At 75.3% G+C, this 26,369-nt stretch overlaps 6 protein-coding genes across 9 annotated transcripts in view; 4 read left to right on the top strand and 2 right to left on the bottom strand.

Annotated features, from left to right (window-relative positions):
* The window catches only part of OSBPL7 (oxysterol binding protein like 7), a 33,581-nt gene that overhangs the window by 624 nt on the left and 6,588 nt on the right, over positions 1 to 26,369 (top strand). The window lies entirely within an intron of this gene.
* Positions 185 to 7,338, bottom strand: SP2 (Sp2 transcription factor). Of its 2 annotated transcripts, none has more exons than XM_072028760.1 (7): positions 7,188 to 7,338; positions 5,043 to 5,114; positions 3,577 to 4,533; positions 2,791 to 3,085; positions 1,245 to 1,419; positions 963 to 1,156; positions 185 to 642 (listed from the first exon to the last, which is right to left on the bottom strand). In XM_072028760.1, the coding sequence occupies exons 2-7, from the start codon at positions 5,103 to 5,105 to the stop codon at positions 542 to 544; spliced, it is 1,785 nt and encodes a 594-aa protein (XP_071884861.1). In that variant the 5' UTR covers positions 5,106 to 5,114; positions 7,188 to 7,338; the 3' UTR covers positions 185 to 541. The 2 variants fall into 2 exon arrangements, with proteins under 2 accessions (XP_071884861.1, XP_071884862.1); XM_072028761.1 differs by lacking the exon at positions 7,188 to 7,338 and adding an exon at positions 6,748 to 6,919.
* Positions 9,480 to 16,682, top strand: SP6 (Sp6 transcription factor). Of its 2 annotated transcripts, none has more exons than XM_072028764.1 (2): positions 9,480 to 9,624; positions 15,436 to 16,682. In XM_072028764.1, exon 2 carries the CDS (start codon positions 15,472 to 15,474, stop codon positions 16,543 to 16,545), a length of 1,074 nt encoding a protein of 357 aa, XP_071884865.1. In that variant the 5' UTR covers positions 9,480 to 9,624; positions 15,436 to 15,471; the 3' UTR covers positions 16,546 to 16,682. The 2 variants fall into 2 exon arrangements, with proteins under 2 accessions (XP_071884865.1, XP_071884864.1); XM_072028763.1 differs by lacking the exon at positions 9,480 to 9,624 and adding an exon at positions 12,854 to 13,076 and having other exon boundaries at positions 15,436 to 16,681.
* SCRN2 (secernin 2) lies at positions 19,189 to 21,816 on the top strand. 2 transcript variants are annotated; one of them, XM_072028758.1, is made up of 8 exons: positions 19,189 to 19,264; positions 19,546 to 19,717; positions 19,801 to 19,982; positions 20,055 to 20,254; positions 20,383 to 20,598; positions 20,790 to 20,955; positions 21,048 to 21,225; positions 21,308 to 21,816. In XM_072028758.1, exons 2-8 carry the CDS (start codon positions 19,547 to 19,549, stop codon positions 21,464 to 21,466), a joined length of 1,272 nt encoding a protein of 423 aa, XP_071884859.1. In that variant the 5' UTR covers positions 19,189 to 19,264; position 19,546; the 3' UTR covers positions 21,467 to 21,816. The 2 variants fall into 2 exon arrangements, with proteins under 2 accessions (XP_071884859.1, XP_071884860.1); XM_072028759.1 differs by lacking the exon at positions 19,189 to 19,264 and having other exon boundaries at positions 19,271 to 19,717.
* Positions 21,767 to 23,828, bottom strand: LRRC46 (leucine rich repeat containing 46). The gene is made up of 6 exons (XM_072028772.1): positions 23,669 to 23,828; positions 23,507 to 23,553; positions 23,282 to 23,391; positions 22,665 to 22,734; positions 22,283 to 22,455; positions 21,767 to 22,153 (listed from the first exon to the last, which is right to left on the bottom strand). Exons 1-6 carry the CDS (start codon positions 23,744 to 23,746, stop codon positions 21,783 to 21,785), a joined length of 849 nt encoding a protein of 282 aa, XP_071884873.1. The 5' UTR covers positions 23,747 to 23,828; the 3' UTR covers positions 21,767 to 21,782.
* On the top strand, positions 23,829 to 26,080 carry MRPL10 (mitochondrial ribosomal protein L10). The gene is made up of 5 exons (XM_072028767.1): positions 23,829 to 23,975; positions 24,353 to 24,522; positions 24,747 to 24,911; positions 24,989 to 25,133; positions 25,459 to 26,080. The coding sequence occupies exons 1-5, from the start codon at positions 23,939 to 23,941 to the stop codon at positions 25,713 to 25,715; spliced, it is 774 nt and encodes a 257-aa protein (XP_071884868.1). The 5' UTR covers positions 23,829 to 23,938; the 3' UTR covers positions 25,716 to 26,080.

Below are 26,369 nucleotides of genomic sequence, written 5' to 3' on the forward strand. Positions count from 1 at the left end.
GAAACGGCGCTGGGGGAGGGGGAGGAGAAATGGGGGGAAAAACCCAGGGAAAAATAAAACCGGGGGAAGGGGGGGGGCGGGAGGGAGCCCCCAGGGCCCCCCCGGTACCGGGGCCCCCCCCACGCTCACGGCGGCCGCAGCGGGGCCCGGAGGGCGCCGACCTCAGACAAAGGGGTCGGGCCCGGGCCGTATTTATACAATTTATAACTTTAAATATAAAGTAGGAATGTGCTGCGGGGGCGCTCCCCGCCGGGCCCGCAGCCCCCCCCCCCTGCGGGCCTGCCCCCGCCGGGCTCGGGGCTCGGCCCCGGGAGTCCCGTGAGGGGGCGGCCCCCGGAGCCCCTCGCCCCGGGGCGGCTCCGCGCGGGGCCCGGCGCTGGCCGAGGGTCGTCCCCGGGGGCTGTGCGGGGGGGACGCGGCCGGGGGCCGGGGGGGCCGGGGGGGGCCTGGAGTGCTGCGGGGGCGGCGGGGGGCCCGGGGCGGCTCCCGGTGTCCCCGCGCGGCGGCCCCGTGAGGGCTGCGCACGGGGCGGGTCCCGGCCCTACAAGTTCTTGGTGACCAGGTGGGTTTTGTAGTGCTTCGTCAGGTGGTCGCTGCGCATGAAGCGCTTCTGGCACTGCGCGCACTCGAAGCGTTTGTCACCTGTGGGGACGGAGAGCAGCGGCCGTCAGCACCGGGCGGCCCCGGGGACACCCCCACCCCCCCCCCGGTCCCCCGTCCCGGCAGGACCCCCGGGAGGCGGTGAGGTGCCCGCAGTTCCCCTTGGCAGCCCCCCCCCACCACCACTGCAGAGCCCCGAGGTGGCAGAAAGCCCCCGGCTCCCCAGTGCCTCCCAGCAGCTCCACCACACCCCCACCAGTGGCTGCTGGAGGCCCCAGCTCAGCCCCGGGCCCTGCACCTGGGACCCTTGCGAGGCCGGGGGCTGCCCTGGGAGGGGGACACCGCGCAGCGGGGCCGCAGACCTGTGTGGGTGCGCGCGTGCCGCTGCAGCTCGTCGCTGCGTGTGAAGCGCTTCCCGCAGAACACCCAGTTGCAGACGAAGGGCCGCTCCCCGGTGTGCAGGCGCACGTGGGCGCGCAGCAGCGAGGTCTTGCGGAAGGTCCGGCCGCACTCGGGGATGTGGCAGATGTGCTTCTTCTTCCCCTGGTCCCCCGGCCTGGCGGGCAGAGCGGGAGGGCGGGCGTGAGGCGGCGGCGGTGGCGGAGGAGGGACCCCCGGGGGCCGCCCCCGCGCCCCCCCCTCACCTCTTGTCGCCGTCCTTGCAGTTGGGGCAGGTGCAGGCCATGCGGCGCCGCTTCTCCCCCGGCTGCGCCTCCCCCGCCAGTGCCTGCTCCATCTGCAGCTGGATCTGCGTGGGGCTCAGCCCGCTGATGGTCAGGTTGTTGCCGGAGACGTTCTGCACCGTCAGCTGCTGCTGCCCTGTGGGGGGAACGGGGACTCAGAGCCCGCCCAGCCCCCGCGGGGACGGGACGGGACGGGACGGACCCCAGGAGGGCTCCCCGGGCCCCGGCGCCCCAGCCCCGCATGCGGCCCTGCCCCGGCCCCGCCTCGTGCTGGCCCCTCGGGCCGGTAAGTCCCTTTTTTTCTGAATATACTGTGCGGTTTTTCAAAGTTTTTGGTTTGACCCATTCGGGGTGGGGAAACGGCCAAAGAGGAAACGAAAAAGAAACTTTGAAAAAACGTGCAATATATTGACCAAAAAACGGGACTTACCCCGGACCCTACGGGCCGCTCCACGCCCGGGCGCTCACGGAGGCGGCAGGGCCTGGGCCTCGCACGGCACCCGGCGGCCGCGGGGGGGCTGCAAAGAAGAAGAGGGGGTCAGCGACAGCGACAGCGAGCGCGGGGGTGGCAGGCAGGGAGAGGCGGGGGGGCAGCAGCTGAGCAAGGAGGGGGTGTGCAGGGGGGGCAGGCAGAGCAGAGGCACCTCCAGGGCCCGGAGGCTCGTGGCGGAGCAGCCGTTGGCCCCCCCAAAGCCACCCCAGGGATTGAGGTGCGCTGAGCCCCGCGGGGCTGTGCTGACCCCGCTGGGCTGAGCGAGAGCCGGCGGCTCCCAGCCACCAGAGACTGGGGCCGGGGGGGGCACCAGCAGCCCCCTGCATGGCAGCGCAGAGCAAAGCACGGCCCGGCCACAGCCCCCGCAGCCGCTGGCATGGGGCTGGGGATGTTCAGGCAGGGCAGGACGGGGGGGCTGCGGGGACGTGGGGCTCGGGTCAGGCACTGGGGAGCCATGGGGCTGGGGCCGGGTTTGCTCCCAGGGAGCGGCGACGCCTCGTGGCAGGGCCTGCCTGCAACAGGGACATTCCTGCTGCAGGGTTGGGGCGTGTTTGGGGTGGGGGCTGCAGGCCCCGAGGAGCCCCCAGTGCACCGTGCCCGCTGCCTGGCTGGGCCCCTGCCCCCCCCAAGGCACACAGCTCAGCCCCGGGGCCAGGCTCAGCCTCCCCCATGCACGGCTCAGCAGCGAGCAGCTCGTGGGGCTCCCAGGTGCCACTCGGACCCATCCTGCAGCCCCGTGGGACTGACACCACCGGCGGGGGCTGCAGCAGCTGCCCCCCCCCGGGACCCGCAAAGCCAGAACGCCCCCCCCGTGAAACAGCCGGGGCCTCCCACGAGCAGCTGAGGACACCCAGTGCCCAGCGGTGCCCAGCCTGGAGCACGAGGCACCCGCTGATGGAGCCACCACGTCCCCGCTGCCCGGCGCGCTGCTGGGGGTCTCCGTGCCCCCACCCGGGGACTGCCCACACCCCGTGCCCCCTCCCACCCCCCCGCCCGGCGCAGCACGCAGCCCACCTCCGCTGTTGGTGATGGTGACGGGCACGCCCTGCACTTGCACGCCGTTGATGTTGATGGTCTGCATGGCCTGCGCCGCGGCCGCCAGCTGCGCCGCGCTCAGGCTGATGACGCCGCCCGCGGGGGCGATCTTGGGCAGCGGCCGCTCCTTGCGCCCCGCAGGCTTCTTGCTGCCCCCCCCCGGGCTGCGGGACACGGGGCTGCCGCACGAGGTGCCGGACGGGGCCACGGGCACGGCTGGGGCTTCCTGCAGCAGCACCGTCTGCAGCTCCCCCGACGGCGTTTTGAAGTAGACCTGGGGGGAGGAGGGGAGGATTGAGGCCCCCCCCGGCTGCTGGGTGCTGGGAGCCCCGAGCACGAGGGGCTGCCCAAAGCTGCCCGAAGCTGCCCCAAGCCCCTGAAGCCTGCGGGCCTCCTGCCCACACGGTCTGGCCTCGCAGGGCAGCAGGAGGCTGCTCTGGCCCCGCAGCCTTCCCCAGGGCAGCAGCGCCGTCCTGCAGCCCGTGAGCCCCCTCCCGCCCCTCCCCGAGCTTCTGCACAGGCCGGGGACCGGCCCTCAAGGACGCGGCGCTCCTACAGGTGCCGTGAGGTGAGGCAGAGGTGAGAGAGGCTTCACAGAGCCCCCGCGGGGAGCAGCTGCGCCCCCAGCCCCTCTCAGACACCAGACAATCCACGTGAGCCGTGCCCGAGCCCGACACTGAGCCGGGGCTGCCCAGTGGCTCCCAGAACCCCGCAGATCCTTCAAAGCTGGGTGAGGGCTGGGGGACACGGCAGGGGCCGGCGTACCTGCGTGGGAGCAGGGTCCGTGGTCTGGATCTGGAAGTTCTGGGAGGGTTTCTGGGGCACGGTGGGCAGCGTGGCGGAGGCGGCTTGCACCACGCGCAGCGCCTGCTGCGGGATCTGCACCACCTGCGACTCCTGCTTGGGCTGCACCACCTGCACCTGCTGCACCACGGCCGGCTGGCCCGAGCCCGGGCTCTGCACGATCAGCAGGTTGTTCCCCGCCTGGATGATGTTCTCGGCCGTCGTCTCGATCAGCACCGTCTCCACCTGCTCGGCCACGGCCACGGCGGCGGCGGGCTGCCCGGGGGACGCGGCTTTCTTGCGGGTTTTCCTGCCGGCCTTGGAGGGGCTCTCGGCCACCACCTGCGCCTGCGCCCCCGGCTCCGCCGCGCCCACCAGGCTGCCCACGGGCAGGGCCAGCGCCACGTTGCCGCCGCCGGGCAGCTTGACCACGCCGCCGGCCCCCTGCCCCGGCGACGCCGCCCCCTTCTGCGCCGGGGCCGGCTTGATGGGCACGGGCTTGTGGGAGGCAGAGGACGGGGCGAGGATGGCCTGGTTGGTGCCCGGGATGATCTGGATCTGGTTGGCGAGGTTGGGCGGCACCTGGATGGCCGGAGCCCCCGGCGGCTGCAGCTGCGGCACCGCCTGGTACTGGATGTTGGCGGCCGCGCGCGGCCCCTTGTTGATGACGGCGGGGTTCTGGATGGCAAAAACCAGCTGCCCCCCGGCGTAGGAGGCGCCGAGCTGGGAGCCCTGCAGCTGGAAGAGGTTCCCCTTCGATGACAGGATCCCCAAGTTGTTCTTCCCAGAGCCCAGAGGGAGCGGAGCAGGTTTGATGGGGACGAGTTTGCGAGGCGTTGGCTGAGGAGGGGCGGGAGGAGTCACGGCGGCTTCCACGGCGGGGGGGCCAATTTTGCTACATGTGGCTGCCAGGAGGGCCAGGGGAGACGGCTGCGAGTCCTGGGGGGGACACGGGCACGGTGGAGACGGGCCGGAGCCAAAGGGGCCCCAGAGCACTCAGCGAGGGGAAGGGTCCGCGCCCCTGGAGCTAACCCAGCCCGCGCCCACGGAACACCTCGTTAAGCGAGCGGCTTAATTACCCGCACCACGTGAGCCCTGCGCTCACCCCAGCCGTGTGGCTGCCTTGTAATCGTGTGTCTGCGCTCGCATCCCCGTGGAGCCGCACACGCCCTGCATGTCTGGGGCTGCCCACACCTCCCCTGCACGCCCCTGCAGCGCTTCCATGTCCCCACCTCCCCCCGGCAGCCGCAGCTGACGCGACCCCGGGGGTCCTTCGGGTGACACAGCAGGGGCAGGAGGCACAGACAGCACCACGCAGCCCCGAGGGAGCCGGCGCGGGGCTGGGAACGTGCCCAGAGCGCGGCTCCCCAGCCTGCCCTGCCAGCAGCTTCCTCCCGTGGGCAGGGGGGGCGGCCCCGGGGCTCGTCCCGTGACGCCCCCGCGCTCACCTGTGCGGAGGAGGCGGCGGGCTGCAGGTACTCGCTGGGGCTGACGGCGGCCGTGGCAGCCATGCTGTCGGTCTGCGGGGGGAAGCAGAGAGGGGAGTGAGCCCCGCAGCGACCCCGCAGCTCCTCGCAGAGCCCAGCCCAGGCCCCCCCGCCCGAGGGGCTCCCCCGGCAGCGCCCAACCCCCCCCAGGCCTGCCCCCAAACAGGGCCAGAGAAACCTCACCGGGCCACCACCTCCCCCCTGCGCCTGCCTTCGGCCTTCACTGGCCACCGAAGGCAAACGGTGGCCGCAGCGAGTGGCCAACCACGGGGCAACGGGCACCGGGCTGAGGCCCTGGTGTGTTTGCTCCTGTCCCCACACGGCCCCGGGCAGTCAGGGAGCACCACAGCCCCCCAAAACCCCCCTGGGGAGCAGCCTCCCAGCACCCAGCCCACGCCGTGCCCCTGCCACTCGGTTTTTCAGCTCAGGGAACCTCAGAGGACCGCGTTTTGGTGCAGGCTGCTGTTTTTCCAGGCTGGAAAAGCCTCATTTCACTTATTTTGGCATGCTGCTGGTGCTGAATGTTGGCGAGTCATTGTGTAACCAGCGCTCGCTGCCAGCGGGGCCCGGGGAGGCCGAGAGCAGCTGGTGATGAGGGCAGGGGCCGGGGGCATGGGGCCGGCAGCGCCTCGCTCGGAGCCGTGTGCCGGGGCCGTGGGCTCGGGGAGCTGCAAAACCCCAGCGGGGAGCCCGAGGCCTCAAAGGCCTCGTGCCCTGCACCAGGGGACGCAGCCTGCTCGTAGGGCTGCCCGAGCTCCAGGGCTGCGCCCTCCCGCAGCAGAATTAGGGCACGGCCGAGGATTAGCAGCCCTGACTACAAAGCGGAGCGGGGCTGAGCTGGCCGCAGACATCAGAGGGACGGCAGCAGCCGCACAAACAAACCCGGGCCAGGCCGGGCGAAGCCCCGTGCGAGTTCCTGCCTCATACACCTTGTGTCCATGCAGCAGGGACAGTGCCCGTCCCCTCCTGTCCCATCCCGGGGCCGTAATGTGGCACTCACAGCGTGGTGGTGCCAGGAGGGCACCAGAGCCGGTGGCTTCCCCGTCCCTGAGCCCCCCCGGGGTCCTCTCACTGAACTCAGCCCAGAACCGCCGCTGGCTGCGGGCACACGCAGCTCCACGGGGCTCACACCGAGCAGTCCGGGCCCAGCTCACCCCGGTGGCCGCCACCGCCCGGCACCGGGACGTCCCCCGAGGCAGCCCAGGAGCAGAGACTCCTGACCTCCCCCTCGTCCGAGCCACCTCCCTCCTTCCCCCGCCTGCCCCCGGTACCGGCCGCCTGCCCGCACCCCGGGGGGCTCTAGGGGCCTGCTGGGAGCTCGGGACACACAGAAGGAGCTTGATCAGGGGTCTGTTCACCGGGGCAGTGCCGTTACCGGCGATACCCCACGGGACACACGGGGGGGGGGGCGGGGGCACAGGGAGGTGGCTGCGGGCAGCCCCACGGCTCCCGGGGGCTCGGGGGCAGCTGTGCGCGCTCCCTGACTCCCAGCCCTATCGCGACAGCCTCGTATCGCGACAGCCCCGTTACCCCGAATGAGCCTCCCCGGCAGCCCCGCCCCGGCAGAGGGCGCAGAGCGGGCACGGCCCCGGCCCTGCCCCCGCCTCCACCGGGACCGCCCCGGGACCAGCAGGGACGGGGGGCGCAGCCCCGGCCCGGTGCTCACCCGGTGCCGGCAGCCGCAGGGACCGTTACCGGCGGGCACCGGGCGGGTTCTGAGCCCCGGGGGGGGGAGGTCCCGGGGGGGGGGGGTCAGGTCCCGGGAGCTGCCTCGGCCCGGGCCTGCCCCGGTTCGGCGCCCGCCGCCTGCCCGGGACCGGGACCGTGGGGATGGGGTTGGGGGGGGGGCAGCGCCGACCCCGCCGCCCCACTCCCGTTCCCGCCGCGCTCCCCGGGGGGGCGGGACCAGCCCCGGGCCCGCCCCCGCCCCCGCCCCGCCGGGCCCCGGAAGCGCCGCCCGCCCGCCCGGCGCGGGGAGGGCGGGGCGGGGCGGGCCGCGGGGGCCTCACGCCCCTTCCGGGCCCGGCCCCGCCGCCGCCGCCGCCCCCCCCGGGCCCCCTCCCCCCTCCCCGGTGCCCCCCCCCCCCCCCGCGGTCCCGCTCAGACCGGCCGGGGCGGCGGCGGCGGCGGCTGCGACCCCCTCACGGCGCCATCTTCCTCCTGCGGGGCCGCCCGGGCACCGCCCTGCAAGCCCCGCCCCCTCGGCGGCCTCCGGCCCAATCCCCGCCCGGCTCGGCCGAGCTGCGGCCAACGGGCGGCGAGGGGCTCGAGCGGCGACCAATCCGCCGCGCCCGGCCGTTTGACGGGCGGCTCCGCCGAGCAATGGGGAGCGGTGATGGAGGGACGGCTCCGCCAATGGGCGCGGATCTGCGGTGTGACGGACGGAAGAGGAGACCCAATGGGAGGGCGGAACTTTGATTGACAGCTCGGCCGCTCAATGAGAGCGAGCGCAGCCCGGCCCGGCCCGCGCACTGACTGCCAAGCTTCCGAGGCGGGGAGGCGGGCTTCCTCGGGGGCGGGAGCCGCACGGCAGCACCCTCTCTGATTGGTCAAAGCGCCGCGTGACCGACAGGAGGGAGAACCAATAGAAGGAGCGGGGCGGGTCCGCGACCCCTGGGATTGGCTGCGTGCCCGGGGCGGGGGGCGGTGGGGTCACGTGATGTGCGGGGCAGGCGGCGGCCGCGACGGCCGGGGCCTGGCGGGGCCTCGGGGCGCCCCCCGCGACCCCCCCCGCCCCCCCCGAGACCCCGCCGCCGCCGCCGCCCCCCCCGGGTGTCCCCGCGGCTCCCGTCCCGCCCCCGCCGCGGGCCCGGCCGCTCCCGGTGCCGCTGGAGCCGGGGAGGTGCTGGGCCCTGCGCGGTGTCTGCGGCCCCGCGGCCTGCCCCGTGCGGACAGCACCGCCCCCGGGCTGCCGCCAGGCACCGGCGCCACCGCCCCCCCCCCCTTCTCCCCCCGCCCCCCCCCGGCTCCTCCCGGCCTCCCCCGGCCCCGTGCGGGGGTCCCGGTCCCGGGGCCGCCCCCCCCTCCCCGTACCGGGCCCAGGAGCCCGGGGCCGGGGGGGCACCGGGGCTGGCGGGAGGCCACGGGGCAGCCGCCCCCGCCGCCCCCGCCGCTTGTCCCCGCCGCCCGCGGTGCTGGCGGTGCTGCCCGGGCAGGCCCGGTCCTGCCGCTCCCTGCCTCAGTTTCCCCGGGCGTGCAGCGACGCCGGCTCTGGGCCGCGAGCCCGGCGCGGACGCGAGCTCAGGCACGGCTCGGCCTGGCCGGGACGGGGCTGGCCCCGCTGCGGGCGCTGAGCCCCCCGGTGCCCCCCGGAGCCGGGAGCGGGGCCTGGGGAGGTGCCGGTGCCGGGGCTGTGGGGAGCGGGGCAGCGCCGCTGCTGCAGCCACCGCGCGGCTCTGGGTGTTTCTTGCCCCCTCCCAGCCCTGAGTTTTGTTGCCAAATACCCAATTTTCGTGGGTTTTCGTTTGGCAGCAAAAGGGGGTTCCCTGGTGCCCCCCCAGCTCCAGGGGTTCCCTGGAAATGGGGGTTGGCAAACGGGGGGGCACCAAGGGAACCCCCAACCCCGGCACGGCCTCGTCCCACGGCCCCGTCCCCAACACCTGTGCCTGGCTCTGTCGCGTGGGGGTTCGTGGGGACAAGGGGCTGGGCAGCGGGGTGGGGACACGGGGACCCAGACCCATGCGGCAGGGCCCCAGCCAGGTTGCGCCAGGAGCCCCGCAGGGCCCGGAGCCGCGACGTGGGCCGGTCCCTGCAGGTCCCCGTCCCCACGGGTCCCGTCCCTGCCCTCCCCTCCCCGGCCGTCCCCGAGCCCGGGGCTGCTGGCGGCTGCTCAGAGCCCACACGCAATTAAAGCAATTAGGGCACCTCCGCAGCCCGGCAGCCCATCTCTGCCGAGATCATTAACTGTTCTTAATGATTTCTTCGAAGAATTAGCAGGCGGTTTGCAGAGCCCCTGCCGGGGGTGGCGGGGCCGGCGTGGGGACGGGGACGGGGCCGGTGCCGTCACCGCTGCCCGGGGGCCCTGACGTCAGCCCCGCGCCTTTGATCCCCGGCGGGAGCCCGACCTGTTCCTGCGCCAACCTGGGGGGCTCCGGGCACCGGGAGGAGGCGGCGATGGCACGGCCGGGTGGCGCCTGGCCTGGCCTCGTGTCCCCGTCCCCGGCACGGCCGCAGGTCCCCAACCCCAGTACAGCAAACGCGTCCCCATCACAGCCACATGGCCCCATGCCTGGCACGGCCAAATGTCCCCGTCCCCATCACAGCCAAATGTCCCCAACCCCATCACGGCCACACGGCCCCGTCCCCACCTCATCCGCGTGCCCCGACCCCGGTGCGCGGTGCCGGGAGCTCCCCGCCGCCGTGCCAGGGCTCTCCCCGCACGGTGCCCGGCGGCCGGGTCGGGGCAGGCGGGTGGCGATAGGCAGGGAGCTGGCAGGGGGGTAATTAAAAGCCGCGGCTGAATCACGCCGAGCTGTCAGCTCCCTCGGCGGGGCAGGGGAGGCCGTCGCGCTGCAGCGCTCGAGTCCCGACAGTTCCTGCTCGGGTGAGAAACGCCGCCCCGGGGCGCGCCGCGACCGGGCACGGCCGCGGGCAGGGGAGGGAGTCGCGATAATCGCGCTGATAGCTCCGCCGGCCGGCAGCGCGGCCTCCCGCCGGCCCCGGGCATCCTCGGGGCGGGGACCGGGGCTGCCGGGGGGCAGGAGCGGGTCCCCCCGCGCCCCTCGGGGGGCTCCGGCAGCGGGGGCCGCGCCGGGCCGTGCCCTCGGTGCCGTGCCCTCGGCGCTGTGCCCGGCACGGGGACGGGGACGGCTCCGGGCCCCCGTGCTGCGGGTGCCGGGGGTCCCACGGGGCTCGGGCACCCGTCCCCCGGCCGGGCCCTCGCTGGGCTCTGCGCCCCCGGTTTGCCCACCCGTGGGTGCGGGGGGCCATGGGGCTGCGGCACCCGCTCCCAGACCCGTCTGCCCCCGGCCCCGTGCCACGGCTGGAGCGGGGCCACCCCCGGCAGGCTCGGGGCCCCCCGGGGCCGTCTGGGCGCGGGGCCGGGGGCAGCCCCTTCCCGAGCTCGGGGCTCGCTGCCAGGGCGCCCGCGGGTGGCGGATCCGGGCGCCTGGGCTCTCCCTGTCTGAGGCCCCGAGGCCCCCCCGGGGGCTCCCCCCGGGCCGCGCTGACCCAGACGGCGCAGCCCCGCGGGCCGAGCCGGGGCAGGACCGGTTGCCATCGCCCCGTGGCACCGGCTGCGGCCCCCCCGGCACCTGCCCGCGGGCACCCGGCCCCCGCCGAGCTCAGCACCCACAGGCGTGGGCAGGCGCAGCCACGGGGGGGGTGCACGCACACACACACCTGGCATCGCCGTGCAGGTGCGCACACACACACACCCCACAACCCCCCCCCGTGTGAGCCCCGCGCCCCCACAGACACCGTCCCACCACCCGGCCCTGCCGGTGCCCCCGTGCCGGCCCCAGTCCCCCCGGCAGCGGGGCCGGGCTCTGGGGAGCGGCGGGGGCCGAGGGCTGGGTGCGGGGGCTCGGCTGCCTCCCGCCCAGCCGCACAGCGGGGTCTCGGTGCCGTTTTGGGGAGGCCGACCCCCGCTGACCCCCTTGGGGCCCCTCTGGAGGTGCCAGATTGGCTCCTGCTGCCCCGGCACACGGAGAGATTTGAGGCATTCGCCTCTCGCCTTGTAATTTATGCAAATGGGCTCTGTAATTAGCTGTAATTTCAAGGCACGGCTCCGGGTTTCAGACGCTCCACGGCGAGGAGATGCCCCCCCCGCCCCCCTCCTCATGGGCACCATTCCCCCCATGGGTGGTCCCAGCAGGGGCCCCAGCGCTGCTCCGGGTGGCCCCAGGAGCCCCCAGCCCCACGCAGCCAGGCCCCTGCCCCCAAGCCCCCCGCCCGCCCCAGCACCCCCAGTCCCCACAGCCCCACGGCCCCGTGTCACTGGGAGCGAGTGGGGGCTGCACCAGCGGCCACCCCCTTGGGGGTGCTGGGAGAGGAGCCAGAGCAGCCGCACCCCCTGCGGGACCCATCTGCCCCCTGCTCCCCCAGTCTCACAGCACTGGGGAGACTGGGACGGGCCCCTGGTGAGATGTGCCACATCCCCGCCACGCAGAACGTGGGGCAAGGCGCAATTCATGCACGGGGCGTGGGGAAGGGGACATTTAACACACGGGCCGTGGGGACAGGATCGCCCTCAGCTCCGCGGGGTCCCTGCTCCTCACAGCGCCTCGCAGGGGTCCCCGCTCCTGGCCCCACAGAGCTGCTGGGTCCCAACGGGGCGGCCAGGGGGGCAGTTGGGGGTCTGCGCCACTGCCCCCAGCTCCAAAGGTGCCGGGCACCCAGGGGCTGGGACATCCCGGGGGCACGGTGCCCGCTGTCCCTCGGCACGGGGCCAGGGGTTCCCCGGGGTGCAGGGGGAGCCCCGCATGGCAGGGACCCCGCAGCCCTCCTGCCTGCTCAGGGCACCGGGGACATCTTAGAGTGATGTGGGACCTGGGGCTGGGGTCCGGCTGTGCCCCCCCGTGTGCCCCACGGAGCGTGTGGGTGCCGGCTGCGCGCGGTTGTGTCCTCGGGGACCCTGCTGCCCCCCGGACCCCCCCCCCCAAGCAGGGTCCCCGAGCCCCAGCACGGCAGAGCCGGGGGCCGTGCTCCACCCCACCCGCAGCCGCGTTTCGGTGGCGGCGGGGCCGTCCTAGCCCTGCGCGCTCGCCGGGACCCACGCGATGATGAAAACCAGGAGAGTTTCCCCCAGGGCGAAGGAGTTCCCTCGCCCGCCGCCCGGCCGGGTGCTTGGCAAGCGCCGGGGAGCTGCGGGCTCCCACGCGCCGGGCTCGGCCGGCCGGGCTCGCGGGGCTGCGGCCGGGGTCCTGGCTCCAGCGGGGCGCCGGCACCGGGAGACGCCCCTCCCCAGGGCCCCGGGGCTGGGGGGGCTCCCCCAGGGCCGCCACAGCCCCCCGCGGCCAGCCCCGCTCCGGCCGGGGGCTTTGGGTGCAGGAATGGGGCCAAACGGCCCAAATGGCCCCACGACGGCCGAGGGACCGAGGGTCCTGCGTGGGGCCTGGCAGCTGCTGGGGCTCCTGGCAGCCCCCCCGGCCTGGGCTCCCTGGGGGCGGGGGGGCAGAGATGGGGCCAGGAGGGTCGGACCCCCGCAGCTGAGCGGGGTCGGGCTCAGCCCGGACCTCCCGGGCCCTTTGGGCTGCCCCGAGCCATCCGGGTAAGGGGGGGCTCGGCTGTCAGCTCCCCCCTCGGTGCCACCACACGTCCGCCCCCAGCCCGGGGGTCCCTCGAGCCCTGCACTTGTCCCCGTCCCCTCGACCCCACGGCAGGGGGACAATGGGGCCAGGCGGGGCTGAACCCCCCGGGACAGGGGCACTGAGCCCCCCCAGGACAGCAACACTGAGCCCCCCCAGGACAGGGGCACCGAGCTCTTCCCAGAACGGGGGCACTGAGCCCCCCCGGGACAGAGGCACTGAGCCCCCAGGACAGGGGCACTGAGCCCCCCCGGGCCGGGGGTGGGAGCGGGGCGGGGGCTCGGCGCCACCCCCGGGGGGCTGCGGGGCCCGGCCGGGGCTCGGCCGCTGCCGTCGGGGCGCGGGGGGGGGGCCGCGGGCGCGCAGGGAGGCGGCGGCGGCTTTCTTCTTTAATTAGCGCCGGTCGCGGTGTCTGCTGCGAACTTCCCGTCCCCTCCCTCCGCTTTCAAGCGCCGGATCCCGGCCGGGGCCGGGGCCGCCGCCACCGCCGGGCTCTGCCTCCAAGGGTTAAAAGCGCCTGGGCCGGGCTGGGCCGGGCCGGGCCGGGCGGGGAGGGGCAGGGCGGGAGGCGGCGCGGGGGGGAAGAGCCGGGAGCGCGGCCGGGACCCGGCCATTCCTGCTCGCCCGGCCCGGTGGGTGCCCGCTCCTGGGGAGCCGCGCGGGTCCCTCGGGGTCCCTCGGCAGCCAGCGCCGCCCGCCCCGCCGATGAGGACGGAGCCGCCGGGAGCCCGCCGCCGCCGCTAGACCCGTAGGTAGCCCCGACGGCCGGCACGGGGGCGGGCCCCGCTGCCCGGTGCCGCGGACGGGACCGCGCCGCTCCCGGCTCCCGGCGCGGCCCGACCCGAGCGAGCCCCCGCGGCCGCCCCCGGTCCCCGCGAGCCACGCGTGGAGCGAGCCGCGGCCCCTCCGCACCGCCCCGGCCCGGGGAGCCCCCGCCCGCGGCACGCTCCGAGTCCCCCCCGTGCGCCCGGTGCCGGTGCCCGGCCGGGCCGAGCCGAGGGCAGCGGCGCCCGCCCGGCCCCGCCGCGGGGCGAGGCACCGGCTGGGCTGGGAGCCTGCCGAGCCGCCTCTGCCCAGCCCGGCCGTGACTCACGGCGCGCATCAGCCGCCGCTGCCTCAGTTTCCCCGCGCTGCGGTGGGCAGCGCGTCGCCGAGCCCCGCCAGGGAGAGAGGGGGCAGCGCCGGGCCCCGGGCTTCTCCCGTCACCCCGGTGGAAAAACGCCCCGGGAGCCCCGCGGGACTGGGGCAGGGCGGCGGGGACAGCGCCGGGGCCAAGGGGGCCGGGGCTGGGGGGGTCGCTCCGGGGGGCACCGGGGAGGGGCCGCGCTGGGTGGGAGCTGCCCGGGCCCCCCCGCGCGTCCCCTCTGCCCCCGGCTCCTTCCTTCAGCCTGGGGGGTCGGGGGGCTGGGGTCGTGCCTGGCGGTCCCCTCCGCCCCCCCTCCGTGTGTCCCCGGGGTGGGACACGGCCACGGGGAGTTGTGGCTCTGCTGCAGCACCCACGGGGAGCAGGGGGGCTGGCGGGGGGCTCAGGACCCCGCTGGGGACTGGCGCTGGATGGGGTGATGTGGTGGCCTCGCACCCGCTGGGTGCCAGCCCTCGCCCCCCCACCTGGCATCCCCAGGAGCCTTCCAGTGTCAGGGGCAATCGGTGCGGACCCCCCCAGGGCAGGGGTGCGCAGAGCCGAGCCCACCCAGGGGAGCAGCACCCCCTTACCCGGGGGCTCCTCCTGCCGCGCCCCCCGGCCCTGCAGCGCTCAGCTCGGTGCCTCTGTAGCGCAGGTGGGGAGGGGTCCTGCTGGGGGGGATTTTGGCACCCCCAGCCCCTGCCTTCTCCGTGGGGTCCCCCTGTGCCTGCCCACGCACAGCCCACCGGGGAAAGCGGTCACCCCACGCGGCTGGGTGCTGCCGGGGGGCTTCAGCGCTGGGCCCTGCTCCTGCCCCGTGCTCGTAGTGCTGAGGGTGGGGGGCTCTGGGGGCCTGGCCCCAACCCCAAAGCACCGGCACCCCTCTGCACTTCCCTGGGGGTCCGTCCCCATCCCACACAGGCCGGGGGTGCCGGGGGGCGGCGTGGCCTCGCACCCGGGCTCCTGCCATGGGGAGAAAGGAGGGAAGAGGGCAGGGGGTCTCGGCCACCCCCCCCCCCCCCCCACGGCGCCGGTGGGAAGTCGGGGGGCGGGAGCTGGTGGCGGCAGGTGGATTTCAACACCGGGGTGGGGCCCGGCCCCCGTGGGGTTTGCACAGCTCCCAGTGAGTCACGGCCGCGCTGCGGGGAGCAGCAGGTGCCTGGGGCCGGGGCTGCTTGGCCGCAGGCGAAGGCAGCCCTGAGCCCGGCTTCAAAGCGCTGCCGGTGGCTCGGCCCCGCGGCTCCGCTCCCCTGGCCCACTGCCAGCTGGCCCGGGGGGGGGCTGCGGCCCCACAACAGCTCGGGGGCTCCCGGGGGCTGTGTCCCAGTGCTGTGGGGCAGGACCCCAGGGCTGGGCCGGGAGTGGGGCGGGGGCTTGGGGCTGCTGCTCGCTGCCCTACAGCCCCCGGGGGACCCCAGCTGCGGTCGGTGCCCCGGCCGTGTTGGGGGGGTTAGGGCAGGGGGGGACGAGGCAGAGCCCAGCGGCTCCCCCGGGTACAGGAATTCGGCCCCAGCCCCTTTGGGCCGCAGACGGGACCCGCTGGGTCTGCACCGGGGGCTGGCGCTGGGTCTGCAGGGCCGGTGCCCCCTGCCTGGGGGCCGAGGGGTACCCCCTGCCCGGCCTCCGTCCCTCTGGGCTGTGTGGTGGGGAAATGTCCCCAGTGGGGGGGCGCTGGGTGACAGGCACTGGGGACACTGCCCCGGCAGGGCTGGCACCCGCAGCACGGCGTCAGCCACCAGAGCGCTGAGCCCACCCGGGCACTGCCGCCTGCCTCAGTTTCCCCGCGTCCTGCAGGGCTCTGCCCGGGGCCAGGAGCCGGGGCCGGGGCTGCCGCCGGTGACAGCCCCCCCGTGCCCGGGCGGGCGGCCGCGGGGAGACCCCGGGGCGGGCAAGGGGGGGGGGGGGCCGGAGGGGCGAGGGCGCCCGCAGCCCTTCTCTTCTCACGGCTCCTCTCTCCCCCCCCCGCCCCTCCTTGGCCCTGCAGCTCTGTCTGCGCCACCGCCCGCGCCGCCGTTCGGCAATGCTCACAGCTGTCTGCGGCTCTCTTGGGAACCAGTCCTCCGACGCGCCCCGCGCCTCCCCGACCCACCTGGACCTGCAGCCGCTGCAGCCCTTCCAGCCCCACGGCAGCGCCGCGGCGGGCGCCGACTTCGCCTCCCCGCTGCCGCCCCCGGAGCTGCCGCTGCCGGGCCCCGACGCCGCCTTCGCCGCCCCCGGCGCCTACGAGCCCCATGGCCCCCCGCGGCTAGAGCTGCCCCCCGACGGCCCCGCCGCCCCCGGCTCCTACGCCAAGCTGCTGCAGGCGGCCCCGGACATGGCGCACCCCTACGAGCCCTGGTTTCGGCCCCCCCACCCCGGCCCCCCCGGCGAGGAGGGGGGCGTCAACTGGTGGGACCTCCACGCCGGGGCCAGCTGGATGGAGCTGCCCCATGGGCAGGGGGGGCTGCAGGTGCCCGCGCCCCCCGGGCTGCAGCCGCCGCTGGGGGGGTACGGCGGGGGCGAGCCCCAGCTCTGCGCCCCCCCCGCCCACCTCCTGCCCCCCGCCCAGCACCTCCTGGGGCCGGAGGGGGCCAAGGCGCTGGAGGGGCCCCCCGAGGCGGAGGGGGGCGGCCGGGCCAAGGGGGGCCGGCGGGCGGTGCCGCGGGGCGGGGGGCAGGCTGCGTGCCGCTGCCCCAACTGCCAGGAGGCCGAGAGGGGGGGGCCCTGCCCCGACGGCGCCAAGCGCAAGCACCTGCACAACTGCCACATCCCGGGCTGCGGCAAGGCGTACGCCAAGACCTCGCACCTCAAGGCCCACCTGCGCTGGCACAGCGGCGACCGGCCCTTCGTCTGCAACTGGCTCTTCTGCGGCAAGCGCTTCACCCGCTCCGACGAGCTGCAGCGGCACCTCCAGACCCACACGGGCACCAAGAAGTTCACCTGCCCCGTCTGCGGCCGCGTCTTCATGCGCAGCGACCACCTGGGCAAGCACATGAAGACGCACGACGGCGCCAAGGACGGCGGCGAGCCCGAGGCCAAGGGCGCCGGGGAGCCGCCGGCCGCCAAGGGAGGCAAGCGGGAGCCCGAGGGGGGCAACGCCGCCCCCACAAACTGAGCCACCGGGCCGGGGGCCGCTGCCGGCGCGGGGGGGGGTCCCCGGTGCCCCCTCGGGGCTGGTCTCCGAGGGGCGCGGGGATGCGGCGGGGGGGGGCCGGGCTGGCACCGTGCGCTCGACGCGCCGCCGGAGGGGAGCCGGGCGGCGGCCCCCCGTGCCCCGCAGCGCCGGGGGGGGGGCGGCAGGTCCCCGTGCCCCGCCGCCCACCCCGCAGCCCCCCCCCCGCTGCGGCCGTGCCCGGGTGGGGAGCGGCGCAGCCGGCGCTGCCCGCGGCAGTTTCACTTGTCCCGCGCCCGCTCCCCCCCGTCCTCCCCCGGCTTCCCAAATCTTTTTTCGGGAGGCCGCTGGCAGGCGGCGGGGCTGTTTGGGAGGAACATCAAGGGGAGCCGAGGAGCCGGCGCTGCCTGGGCTTGTCCGGCCCGAGCGGGGAGGAAGGAGAAAGCGAGAGGAGCCCCAGAGCCCTCGCTCCGGGAGCGTGGCCGCGGCCCCGCAGCCCCCGGGCGACGCCGCTCCCCGGCCCCCTCCCCGTCAGCCCCCCGAGATGCTGGGGGGGGGGCTCGCCGCCCCCCCGGCTTTTGATCCCGTTTGCTCTGGGGACAGCTCGGTGCTGGGGGTGGGGGGCTCCTTACCCCCGGGGGGGTGGGTCCCGTAGCCTGCCTGTGGGACCCCCACTTGGGGCTCGGGTGCTACGGCCCCCACCCCCCGTTTTTTTTTTTTTTGGCCCAAATTGAGGCCAAAAAAAAAAAAAAAAAAAAAAAAGAAAGAGAAACCCTGCTTGAATGTGAGTTGTGGCAGGGGGGTGCTGCGCTGGGGGCGGCATCCCCGGCCGGGGGCCGCGGCGGGCGCGTCGCTCGCTGGGCACGCGGTTGCCCAAGCGCACGCCTGCAGCTTTCCCACACCCACCGCGGCCCCGGGCGGGAAGCGCGGGGCGGCCGCGGCCCCGGGAGAGCCGGGACGGCCGCATTCCTCCGCCCGCCGGTCCCCCCCCCCCCCCAACCCCGCCCCCCCCCCTCCCTCCCGCGGCCGTCCCTCCCCGGGGACCCCGCAGCTGCGGGCACCTCCGCCCGCCCCCTGCATGCTGCCTGTCCCCGGGGACCCTGCACCTGCGGGGCCCCCGGCTGCCCCCCCCCCGCCCCGTGCATGCTGCCCATCCCCTGGGGCCCTGTAACCGTCCCTCCCCGGGACCCCCTAGTCCGGGGGGCATCCACCTGTCCCCCTGTGCATGCTGCCTGTCCCCCCGGGGACCCCGTCTGTCCCTGCCCAGGTCCCCGTATCTCCTGGGAATGTCTTGGGGTGTCCCCCCCAGGGACCCCACAGCTCCCCTCCTCTGGGGCTGTCCCCCTTCCCCCAGGGACCCCCCATCCGTCCTTCATCCCCCGGCTGGCGGTCCACGAAGTGCTCGGGTTTTCGACCTTTTGGGTTTTATCCCCCCGGTTTTGGCAGAAAGGAGATGGGACCTGGGGGCTGGGGGGGGGGGCTGGGGGCAGGGCGGGCTGCTGGGGGCACCGGGACCACCGGCTGTGCCCCGCAGCCGGCACCAGTTCACACCAGTTGGGAATCCGGGGAGGGGGGAGATGGGGGGGGCCCCGATCCTGGGGCTCCGGGGGGGCCGTGTCCGGGGCTGCCCGGGCTCGGAGCGCCCCGGGGTCCGGGGGGGAAGGGGTGGAGGTGAAGTCGAGCGGGGTCCGTGCCCAGCGGGCGCCCCGCAGCCTTCGGTTTCGATTGTTTTATTATTATTATTAATTATTAATTATTATTATTAATATTATTATTTTATTAAGGTGAAGCCAGGCTTTGCCACCCGGGCAGGGTGGCCGCCTCCGGGTGAAGCTGTAGCCGCGGCCCTTTGTGATGGGGGGGGGACACGGGACCGGCGCAGGGTCCCGACCCCGTCCCCGTCCCCATCCCGGTCCCGTCCCGCCCCGCGCCCCCCGGAGGACCCCTCCCGAGGTGAAGTCTCGCTGGGGCCCGGGGCCGCCGCAGCCCCCCCGCCGCCGTTCCCAGCACGGAGCCGCCCCCCCCTCCCGGTACCCGGTACGGTGCCTGTCGAGGGGGTTGGGTTTGGGGGCGCGGAGCCCCGGGCGGTACCGGGGAGGGCCCGGGGCGGTACCGGGTGATCCCGGGGGGGGGGGGCGGGGGGCAGGTGCGCTCGGCCCCCGCCCCTGCCCGCCGCGATGGGGCAACGGAGGCTGCGGAACCGGGCGGGGAGGCCGGAGGCCGGCCCCCGCCCGCCCGAACCAGTCCGGCCGGCTGCGGCGTGGGGCTCCGGCCCCGCGCTGCCCCCGCGCCGCGTCCCCCCCCCGGCACCGCCCCGGGCCGGGGAGGAACCGGCAGCGCCGGCCCCGGGCTCCCCCGCCCAGCCCCGCCCGGGGGCCGGGGGCGCTGCGGCCGGGGGCGGGCGGGGGGCGGCGGCCGTGCGGGAGGAGGCTGCGGGGCGGGGGCTCGTTTTGTACCGGAATAAACCGCGAGTTTTCCACGGCCCGGCGCTCCGGCTCCGTCTGTGCGGGGATGGGGGGAGGACGGGGGGGGACCGGGAGGGTCCCCGGGGGTCGCGTCCTGCACCCCGCGTCCGCCCTCGGACCCGGCCGAGGCACCGGGCCGGTAACGCCGTCCTGCGGCCTCCGGCCACGGGGCGCCGCCGTCGGCCGCACCGGACGGGGCGGGCGGGGACCGGGGGGGCGGGACCGGGCAGCGGCGGCGGCGGCGGCAGCGGCGGCAGGTCCGCGGGGTGGGGGCGTCCCGATAACGGGGCTCGGGCGGGGCGGGCGGGAGCCGCGGTCCGTGCACCTGGGGGGTCCCGGTAACCGGGGCTGTGCGTGCGGGGGGTCCCGGTGCCCCGGATCGTCGAGGGCGGCCCCGGTCGGTGCGGAGCCGCAAGGCCCTGGGGCAGGAGGCGCCGGTGCCCCTCTGACCGAGCCAGCCCCGGGGTGGGGGTCCTGGGGCCACGTCCAGGACAGGGACGAGGGGGTGACGCCCCCGTCGGTGCCCCCCCGGGTTCAGGATGGCGGGGGAGGGTCCCGCGCCCTCGTCCTGTGACTGCTTCGTGGCGCTGCCCCCCCACACTGCGTCCCCCGCCGTCATCTTCGGCAAGAACGCCGACCGGCCGCGCCACGAGGTGCAGGAGATCGTCTACGTCCCCGCCGCCACGCACCGCCCCGGGGACAGAGTCCAGGTGAGAGCACGGAGGGCACCGGGGCCCCAGGGTGGCGGGAGGGGCACCGGGGCTCAGCCGCCGCCCCCCCCCGTGCCACGCAGTGCACCTACCTCGAGATCGAGCAGGCGCCGAGGACCCACGCCGTGGTGCTGAGCCGCCCCGCGTGGCTGTGGGGCGCCGAGATGGGCGCCAACGAGCACGGCGTCTGCGTGGGCAACGAGGGCGTCTGGACCCGCGAGCCCGTGGGCGAGGACGAGGCGCTGCTGGGCATGGACCTGGTGAGGTGAGCACCGGCCCCCGCCGCCCCCCGCGGCCCCCAGGGCGCGAGGCCGACCGGGTGCCCGCGGCGCTGCAGGCTGGGGCTGGAGCGGGGCAGCTCTGCCCGGGAGGCCCTGGAGGTGATCACGGCCCTGCTGGAGCGGCACGGCCAGGGCGGGAGCTGCAAGGAGGAGCCGGTGCCCTTCGTCTACCACAACACCTTCCTGCTGGCTGACCGCAGCGAGGCCTGGGTGCTGGAGACGGCCGGCCGCTACTGGGCGGCCCAGCAGATCCGAGGTGAGCGGGCACTGGTTGTACTGGGCGGTGGTCCCACCGTCGCCTCGCTTACCCCAGCTTCAGGCTGTTTTTTGGGAGCCCTGTCCCCTTGGGCCTCCCCTTCACCTGATCTGCCCTGACCTCGGCAGAGGGCAGCCGCAACATCTCCAACCAGCTCAGCATCGGCACCGACATCACGGCCGAGCACGCGGAGCTGCGGCAGCGAGCCCGGAGCCAGGGCTGGTGGAGCGGGGCCGGGGAGTTCAGCTTCGCCGACGCCTTCTCCCTGGAGCAGCAGCCGCCCCGCATGGAGGCCGCCAAGGCTCGCTACCGCGCCGGCAAGGAGCTGCTGAGGCAGCACGCAGGTGGGCACGGGGACAGGGACCGGGGGCGTGGGGACAGGACCGGGGCTGTGGGGAGGGACCGGGGCACGGGGACAGGACCGGGGCTGTGGGGACAGGGACCGGGGCACGGGGCCAGCCGGGCCCGTCTCGCCCTGGTGTCTCCCCGCTCGCCCTGGCCGCAGCAGCCGTTGTGGCTCTGCCTCCCCTGCCAGGGCACATCACGGCGGAGACGTTCATGGCCATCCTGCGGGACAAGGCCAGCGGCATCTGCGTGGACTCGGAGGGGTTCCGCACGGCGGGCAGCATGGTGTCCGTGCTGCCCCGGGACCCCGCTGTGCCCTGCGTCCACTTCTTCACGGCCACCCCGGACCCGTCCAGGTGAGGACGGTGGGGGGGGGCCCTGGGGTGGCCGAGCCGTGCCCTGGGCCGGGTGTCGCGGCGGTGCCACAGCCCCGGCTCCTCTGCGGCAGGTCTGTCTTCAAGCCCTTCGTCTTCGTGGCCGGCCTGAAGCCCTCGCCGCAGGTTTTGTCTCCCAGCTTCAGCGACGACCCCGCCAGGAAGGTGCCGCGCTTCCAGAGCACGGTGGATCGGCGGCACGAGCTGTACCGCCGGCACCAGGCAGCGCTGGAGCTGATGGAGCGGGACCAGGTACCGCACAGCCCTTCCCGCCGGCCCTCGTTGCCCTCCTGCGGGTGCTGGGCCTCAGCTTTTCTGCCCCTGCCCCCGCCAGGAGCAGGGCCAGAAGCTCCAGCAGACGCTGCGGGACCTGGAGAGGCAGGGCCTGGAGGCGGTGAACGCGCTGCTGGGGGGGGACGTGGTCCCCCGCCCCGAGGAGCTGGCTGAGCTCTTCTTCGACTGCGTGGATGCGGAGATGAAGTTTTACAAATAAACCCGGCGCAGGTGGGTCAGGAGGGCAGGGGAGCTGAGCCTGGGCTCTAACTCGCCCCCCCCCATGGCATCGCTCCTGGCTGGGGGCTGAGAAAACCTCCCCCCCCCCCCCGGAGCCCTGCCCGGCTCCTCGCCTCCTCCCGCTCTGGAGCAGCCTCCCTGTGGAGCCCCCAGCCCCGTAATGTGCCCCAGTAAAACCAGTGCTGGAAGGGAGGGCCGTGGCCTGGAAGGGGGTGACGGGGAGTGGGGGGCTGCTCCCCCCCCAACCCCTCCATGTGCCCCAGCTGCAGCCAGAGCCCTGTAGGAATAAAGAGCCTTTAATCCCCACTGCTGCTGCGCCGGGGCCAGCTCCTTGGGCTGCTGCCTGCTTCTTTGCTTCCTTGCCTCTTGTCTCCTCTCGCAGGGCCGTGCTGCGGGGGGGCGGCCTGCCCTGCCCCAGGGGGGGGACGCGGCCGTGCCCCCTGCTTCACGTGGGGCCGGGGCTGAGCCTGTCTGGGGCCTGGGGCCAGGGCTGTGCCCCCCACCCCGGGGCTGGGGGCTTGGCAGGGCTCGGTGCCCGCTGAGCCTGGCGGGGGGGGCAGCAGCAGCCCCCGCAGCTCCTGCAGGCGGCTCCGGTGTTCCTCCAGGGCCTCCCCCCGCCTCCGCCGGGAGCGCCCGGCCAGCTCCTGGTGAAGGTCTGCAAAGAAATCTGCCCGGGAGGGAGGGGAATCACGGGGGGGGGCCTGGCACGGCCCCCCGAGCTCCCTGCCCCCTCCAGGTGTCACCCCTGGGGACAGGGTGACCCCACACAAGCTGTGTCCTGCTTCTGCCCCGGCACCTTTGTCTGCAGTGAAGGGGGCACCGGGCTCAGAGAACAGCTCCTCATCATCCTCACTGCTGGGAGAACCTTCCTCCTCCTCCTCTTCCTCACCTGGGGCAGGGTCTGTGCAGCCGCGGAGGGGCCGGGTGTCCAGCTGCAGCAGGTGGGGCAGCGCCCCCACCACCAGCTCCCTGCAAGCAGCAGGCGAGCAGCGGCCGTGACCCCACCACCGTGACCCCGCAGCCCCCTCACTGCACCCCCTGGCCCGGGCAGAGTCAGGCAGCGACCTCCTGGGTCCGGGGGAGGTGCTGAGTACGTCCGGGGGCTGCTTTCGCTGAGGGGCTCACGGGGTTGGGGGGCTCCTCTCCCCCTTCATCGCCACCAGGTTCCCCCGACCCACCTGTAGCCGGGCTGCCGGGTGCACGCGTTTCCCGTTAAGTCCAGGAGCCGGAGGCTGCGGGGCAGCTCGTCTGCACGGGGCGAGGGGAGGGAGGGAGGCTGCGAAGGGGCCTGAGCCCCCCCTGCCCCCCGGAGCTGTGCGTGCAGCAAACCCCTGAGCGCCGCCACCTCCCGGGGCATTCACATTGCTGAGGCCACGGCCCCCCCGTGGGAAGCAGCCTCGCGCCTCCCGGCTGGGCGAGCTGAGGGACCGGGTGCTCCTCACAGCCCGGCAGTGAGAACGGAGATTTTTTTCCCTTCCCAGGCTGTCACCCTGCCCTTTCTCACCGTCTGCAAGCACAGCGCCTGGTGCCACGCTGGAAATGCTACAGAAGGGCCGAGGGAGACGCCCCTGGGTCCCTGCCCCTGGGTCCCTGCCCCTTTTCCCCTTCTGCCAAAACGCACCCACGGGAGCCTCCCGGCAGCCCGGGGCAGCGTGAGCCCAACGGCCGGGCAGGGGCAGGGCACGGGGGGGAAGCTCCTGGGCTCCCCGTGCCCCTCAGGGACGTGCGCCCCAGGCACGGGGCCAGGCGGTGCCGGTGCCCCCCCGCGGCCAGCGCCGGGCCCGGCCGTGCCCACCTGGGTCCAGCGCCCGGATCAGGTTCTGGGACAGGTCCAGGGAGCGCAGCTGCTGCAGGGGCCGCAGGTTCTGCACCCTGCGGATGCGGTTCCCAGCCAGGGACAGGAACCTGCGGGGCACAGGGACGGGGGGGGGTGGGGGGGGGGGTCGTGCCCGGCTGCCGGGTTCCGGCCGCGCCTCGGAGCCCCCCGGTGCCCCCCCACCACCGCGGGGGCCGCACGTACCGCAGGTTGGGGAAGCAGTCCAGGTTCTCGATCGTCTCGATTCGGTTCTGGGGAAAAAAAAATAAAATTAAAATTAAAAAAAAAAAACAGCACCGTGCAAACAGCGCCGTGCACCGGGGCCCAGCTGGGGGGGGCCCGGCCCGGTTCCCCCCGGTGCCTCACCCGCTGCAGGCCCAGGCTGTGAACCCCCTGCAGGCCGCTCAGCTCGGCCCCGGGGCGGGCCCGGCCCTGCCCGGACATGGCGGGGGGACCGGGGGGGACACCGGGGGGAACCGGGGGGGGGCACCGGGGGCAGCGGGGGGCGGCGGGGCCGGGGCCGGGCCGGGCAGCGGGGGGCGGGGCCGGGCGCAGCGTGCCCGTTGCTAGGAGACGGCCGGGCCGGAAGGGGCGGGGCCTCAGCGGCCCAGCAGGCTCCGCGCGCCCGTGGCCAAGATGGCGGCGCTCAGCGGAGGGGCCCCGTGGAGGACGGGTGAGAGCCGGGACCGGCACCGGGACAGGGACAGGGACGGGATCGGGAACGGGACACGGGCATGGGGCTGGAGCCGGGGCTGGGGCCGGGGCGAGCACGGGGTGAGCGCCGGGACCGGGACATGGGCATGGGCATGGGGACGCAACCGGGACCGGGACCGGGACGCGGGGTCGGGGTGAGCACCGGGGGACCGGGGACCGGGACGGGGACAAGCACGGGGTGAGCGGCGGGGATGGGGGCACCGGGACCGGGACCAGGGAGGGCCACGGGGTGGGCAGGGGCAGGGGGGAGGCCCGGTGGGGGGGGGCCGGTCCCGTCCCGGTGCCGGTGCCGGTCCCGGTCCGGTGCCGTCCCCGAGCGCTGCCGGCCGCCCCCAGGCTGGCTGCCCGCCCTGCGGCTCGCCCGGTGCAGCTCCAAGGCGGTGACGCGGCACTGGAAGGCCATGCACCTGCAGCGCCAGAAGCTGATGGCCGTCACTGAGTACCTCCCGCCGCGCCCCCCCGGCCCCGAGCGCTGCCTGCGGCCCCCGCAACAGCCACGGCAGGAGGTAACGGGGGGGGCACCGGGGGCACCGGGCAGCTGTGCAGCGACCGCCCCGTGAGTGGGCCCTGGGGCGGGCACAGCCCTGCTGGGGGTTGGGCCCGGTGCCATAGCGGTGCCCCCCCGGTGTCCCCCTGGTGCACGGCAGCCCCTCGCTTCACCGGGTCCGGCTGCAGGGTGGGGGCAGCCCCCAGCCCCCAGCCCCCGTGCCCATCCCCGTGCTCCCCGCAGGATAACGGCTACGCCCGGCTGCTGCGGCGGCAGGTGGAGGAGGTGTTCCGGGACAGCCGCATGGTCGCGGTGTGCCAGTACAACGCCATGCCCGGGGAGGACGTGGTGCTGCTGAGGCACTACCTGCGGAAACACAACATCGAGGTCAAGTTCGTCCTGAACGAGGTGGGGCTGGGGGCGGAGGCGGGGGGGGTGCCCCCGGTGCCCCCCCCGTGCTGTGTCCTGAGGGCTGCCTCCCGCAGATCGTGCGCCCCGTGCTGTCCCAGTCCCGCTACAGGAACCTCCTCCCGCTCTTCGTGGGGCGCAACATCCTGCTGGTGAGCCCCGAAACGAAGGCGAAGGAGATGCTGCGGGTGCTGAAGGGAGTGCCGCAGGTCAACCTGCTGGGTGAGAGCCCCCCCCTGCCCCCACCTCCCTCCTCCAGCACCGAGCTCGGGGCTCCTGCCCGCTGCTGGGGCTGGGGACAGGGGGTTCCTCCGCTACGGGGGTCCTCTGGGACAGCTTTGGGTGGTGCAGGGAGGGGAAGGATGCAGGGAGCTGCTGCTGTGGGGCGGAGGAGCGGGGAGCGCTGCCTGCAGCGGGGCAGCTGTCCCCCATCCCCTGGTATCCCAACAAGAGTCCTGGGGGGCTTCAGCGCACGGCCCTGCGGCACTCGCAGCCTCTCCTCGCAGCCCCCTGCTCGTCCCCAGCCGTGCCTCCCCCTCTCTTCCAGGCGCCTGCATCGACGACACGATCCTGAGCAGGCAGGGGGTGGAGAACTTCGCCAAGCTGCCCCCGCTGGAGGCCTCGCAGGGGCAGACGCTGGGTGCTCTGGCGCTGCTGCCCTCGCAGATGTGCTCCCTGCTGCAGCGCGGGGCCGCGCACCTCACGGCGCTGCTGGACCGGCACATCCAGCAGCTGCGGGAAGGGGCCGGCCAGGGGGAGACCCCAACGGGGCCAGATTCCCCCCAGAGCCCCGGGACACCATGAGCTCAGCCCCTGTTTGGCCCCGTGCGCTGGCTGAGGGTCGGCTCCTCGCTCACGAGCCAGGGGTTGGAGTTTTGCTGCGTGCTGGCAGCTGGCGGGGGGCTGGGGGCAGTGTGGGTCTGCAGCCCCCGCCTCGTCCCTTCCCTCAGCTCCCCCTGCCCGCACCAGCGGCACCGGAGCTGCCCCGGCTGCGTGTGGGAGGGGGGCAGGGGGGGCGCTGGGGCGGGTGGGAGGAGGCAGAGCCGGGGCTGTGCCCCCCTGGAGGCCCCCCGGGGGTGGAGGCGTGCGGAGGGGAGCTCGGTGCTGCTGGAGCTGTGTCTGGGGGGCTGCTGCCATTAAACTGAGCCCCTGGGGGCTGCGATCCCTGAGCCTGGCTCGTCTCTGGGGGGGGCGGGTGGGGGGCTCCTGCCCCGTATGGACTCCTCGGGGGGGGGCTGAGCCGGGCCCTGCTCCGTGGCTCTCCTGGAGCAGCTCAGCGGGGCGGGGGGCTGGGAGGGAGCCCCAAAGCCCCATAGGGGTGCTCCTGGGGCCGGGGGGGTGCGGGGCGGGGGGGTCGCGACCGTGGCTCGGCCGTTCCCGAGCCCCCTTCCCCGGGGTGAGGATGGGGGGGGCTCAGGGTGGGCGCCCCGGGGCAGCTCCGGCTCCCGGCGCACGAAG

The sequence above is a fragment of the Anas platyrhynchos genome, chromosome 28 (genome assembly GCF_047663525.1).
Source record: "Anas platyrhynchos isolate ZD024472 breed Pekin duck chromosome 28, IASCAAS_PekinDuck_T2T, whole genome shotgun sequence".
NCBI classification, from domain to species: domain Eukaryota; kingdom Metazoa; phylum Chordata; class Aves; order Anseriformes; family Anatidae; genus Anas; species Anas platyrhynchos.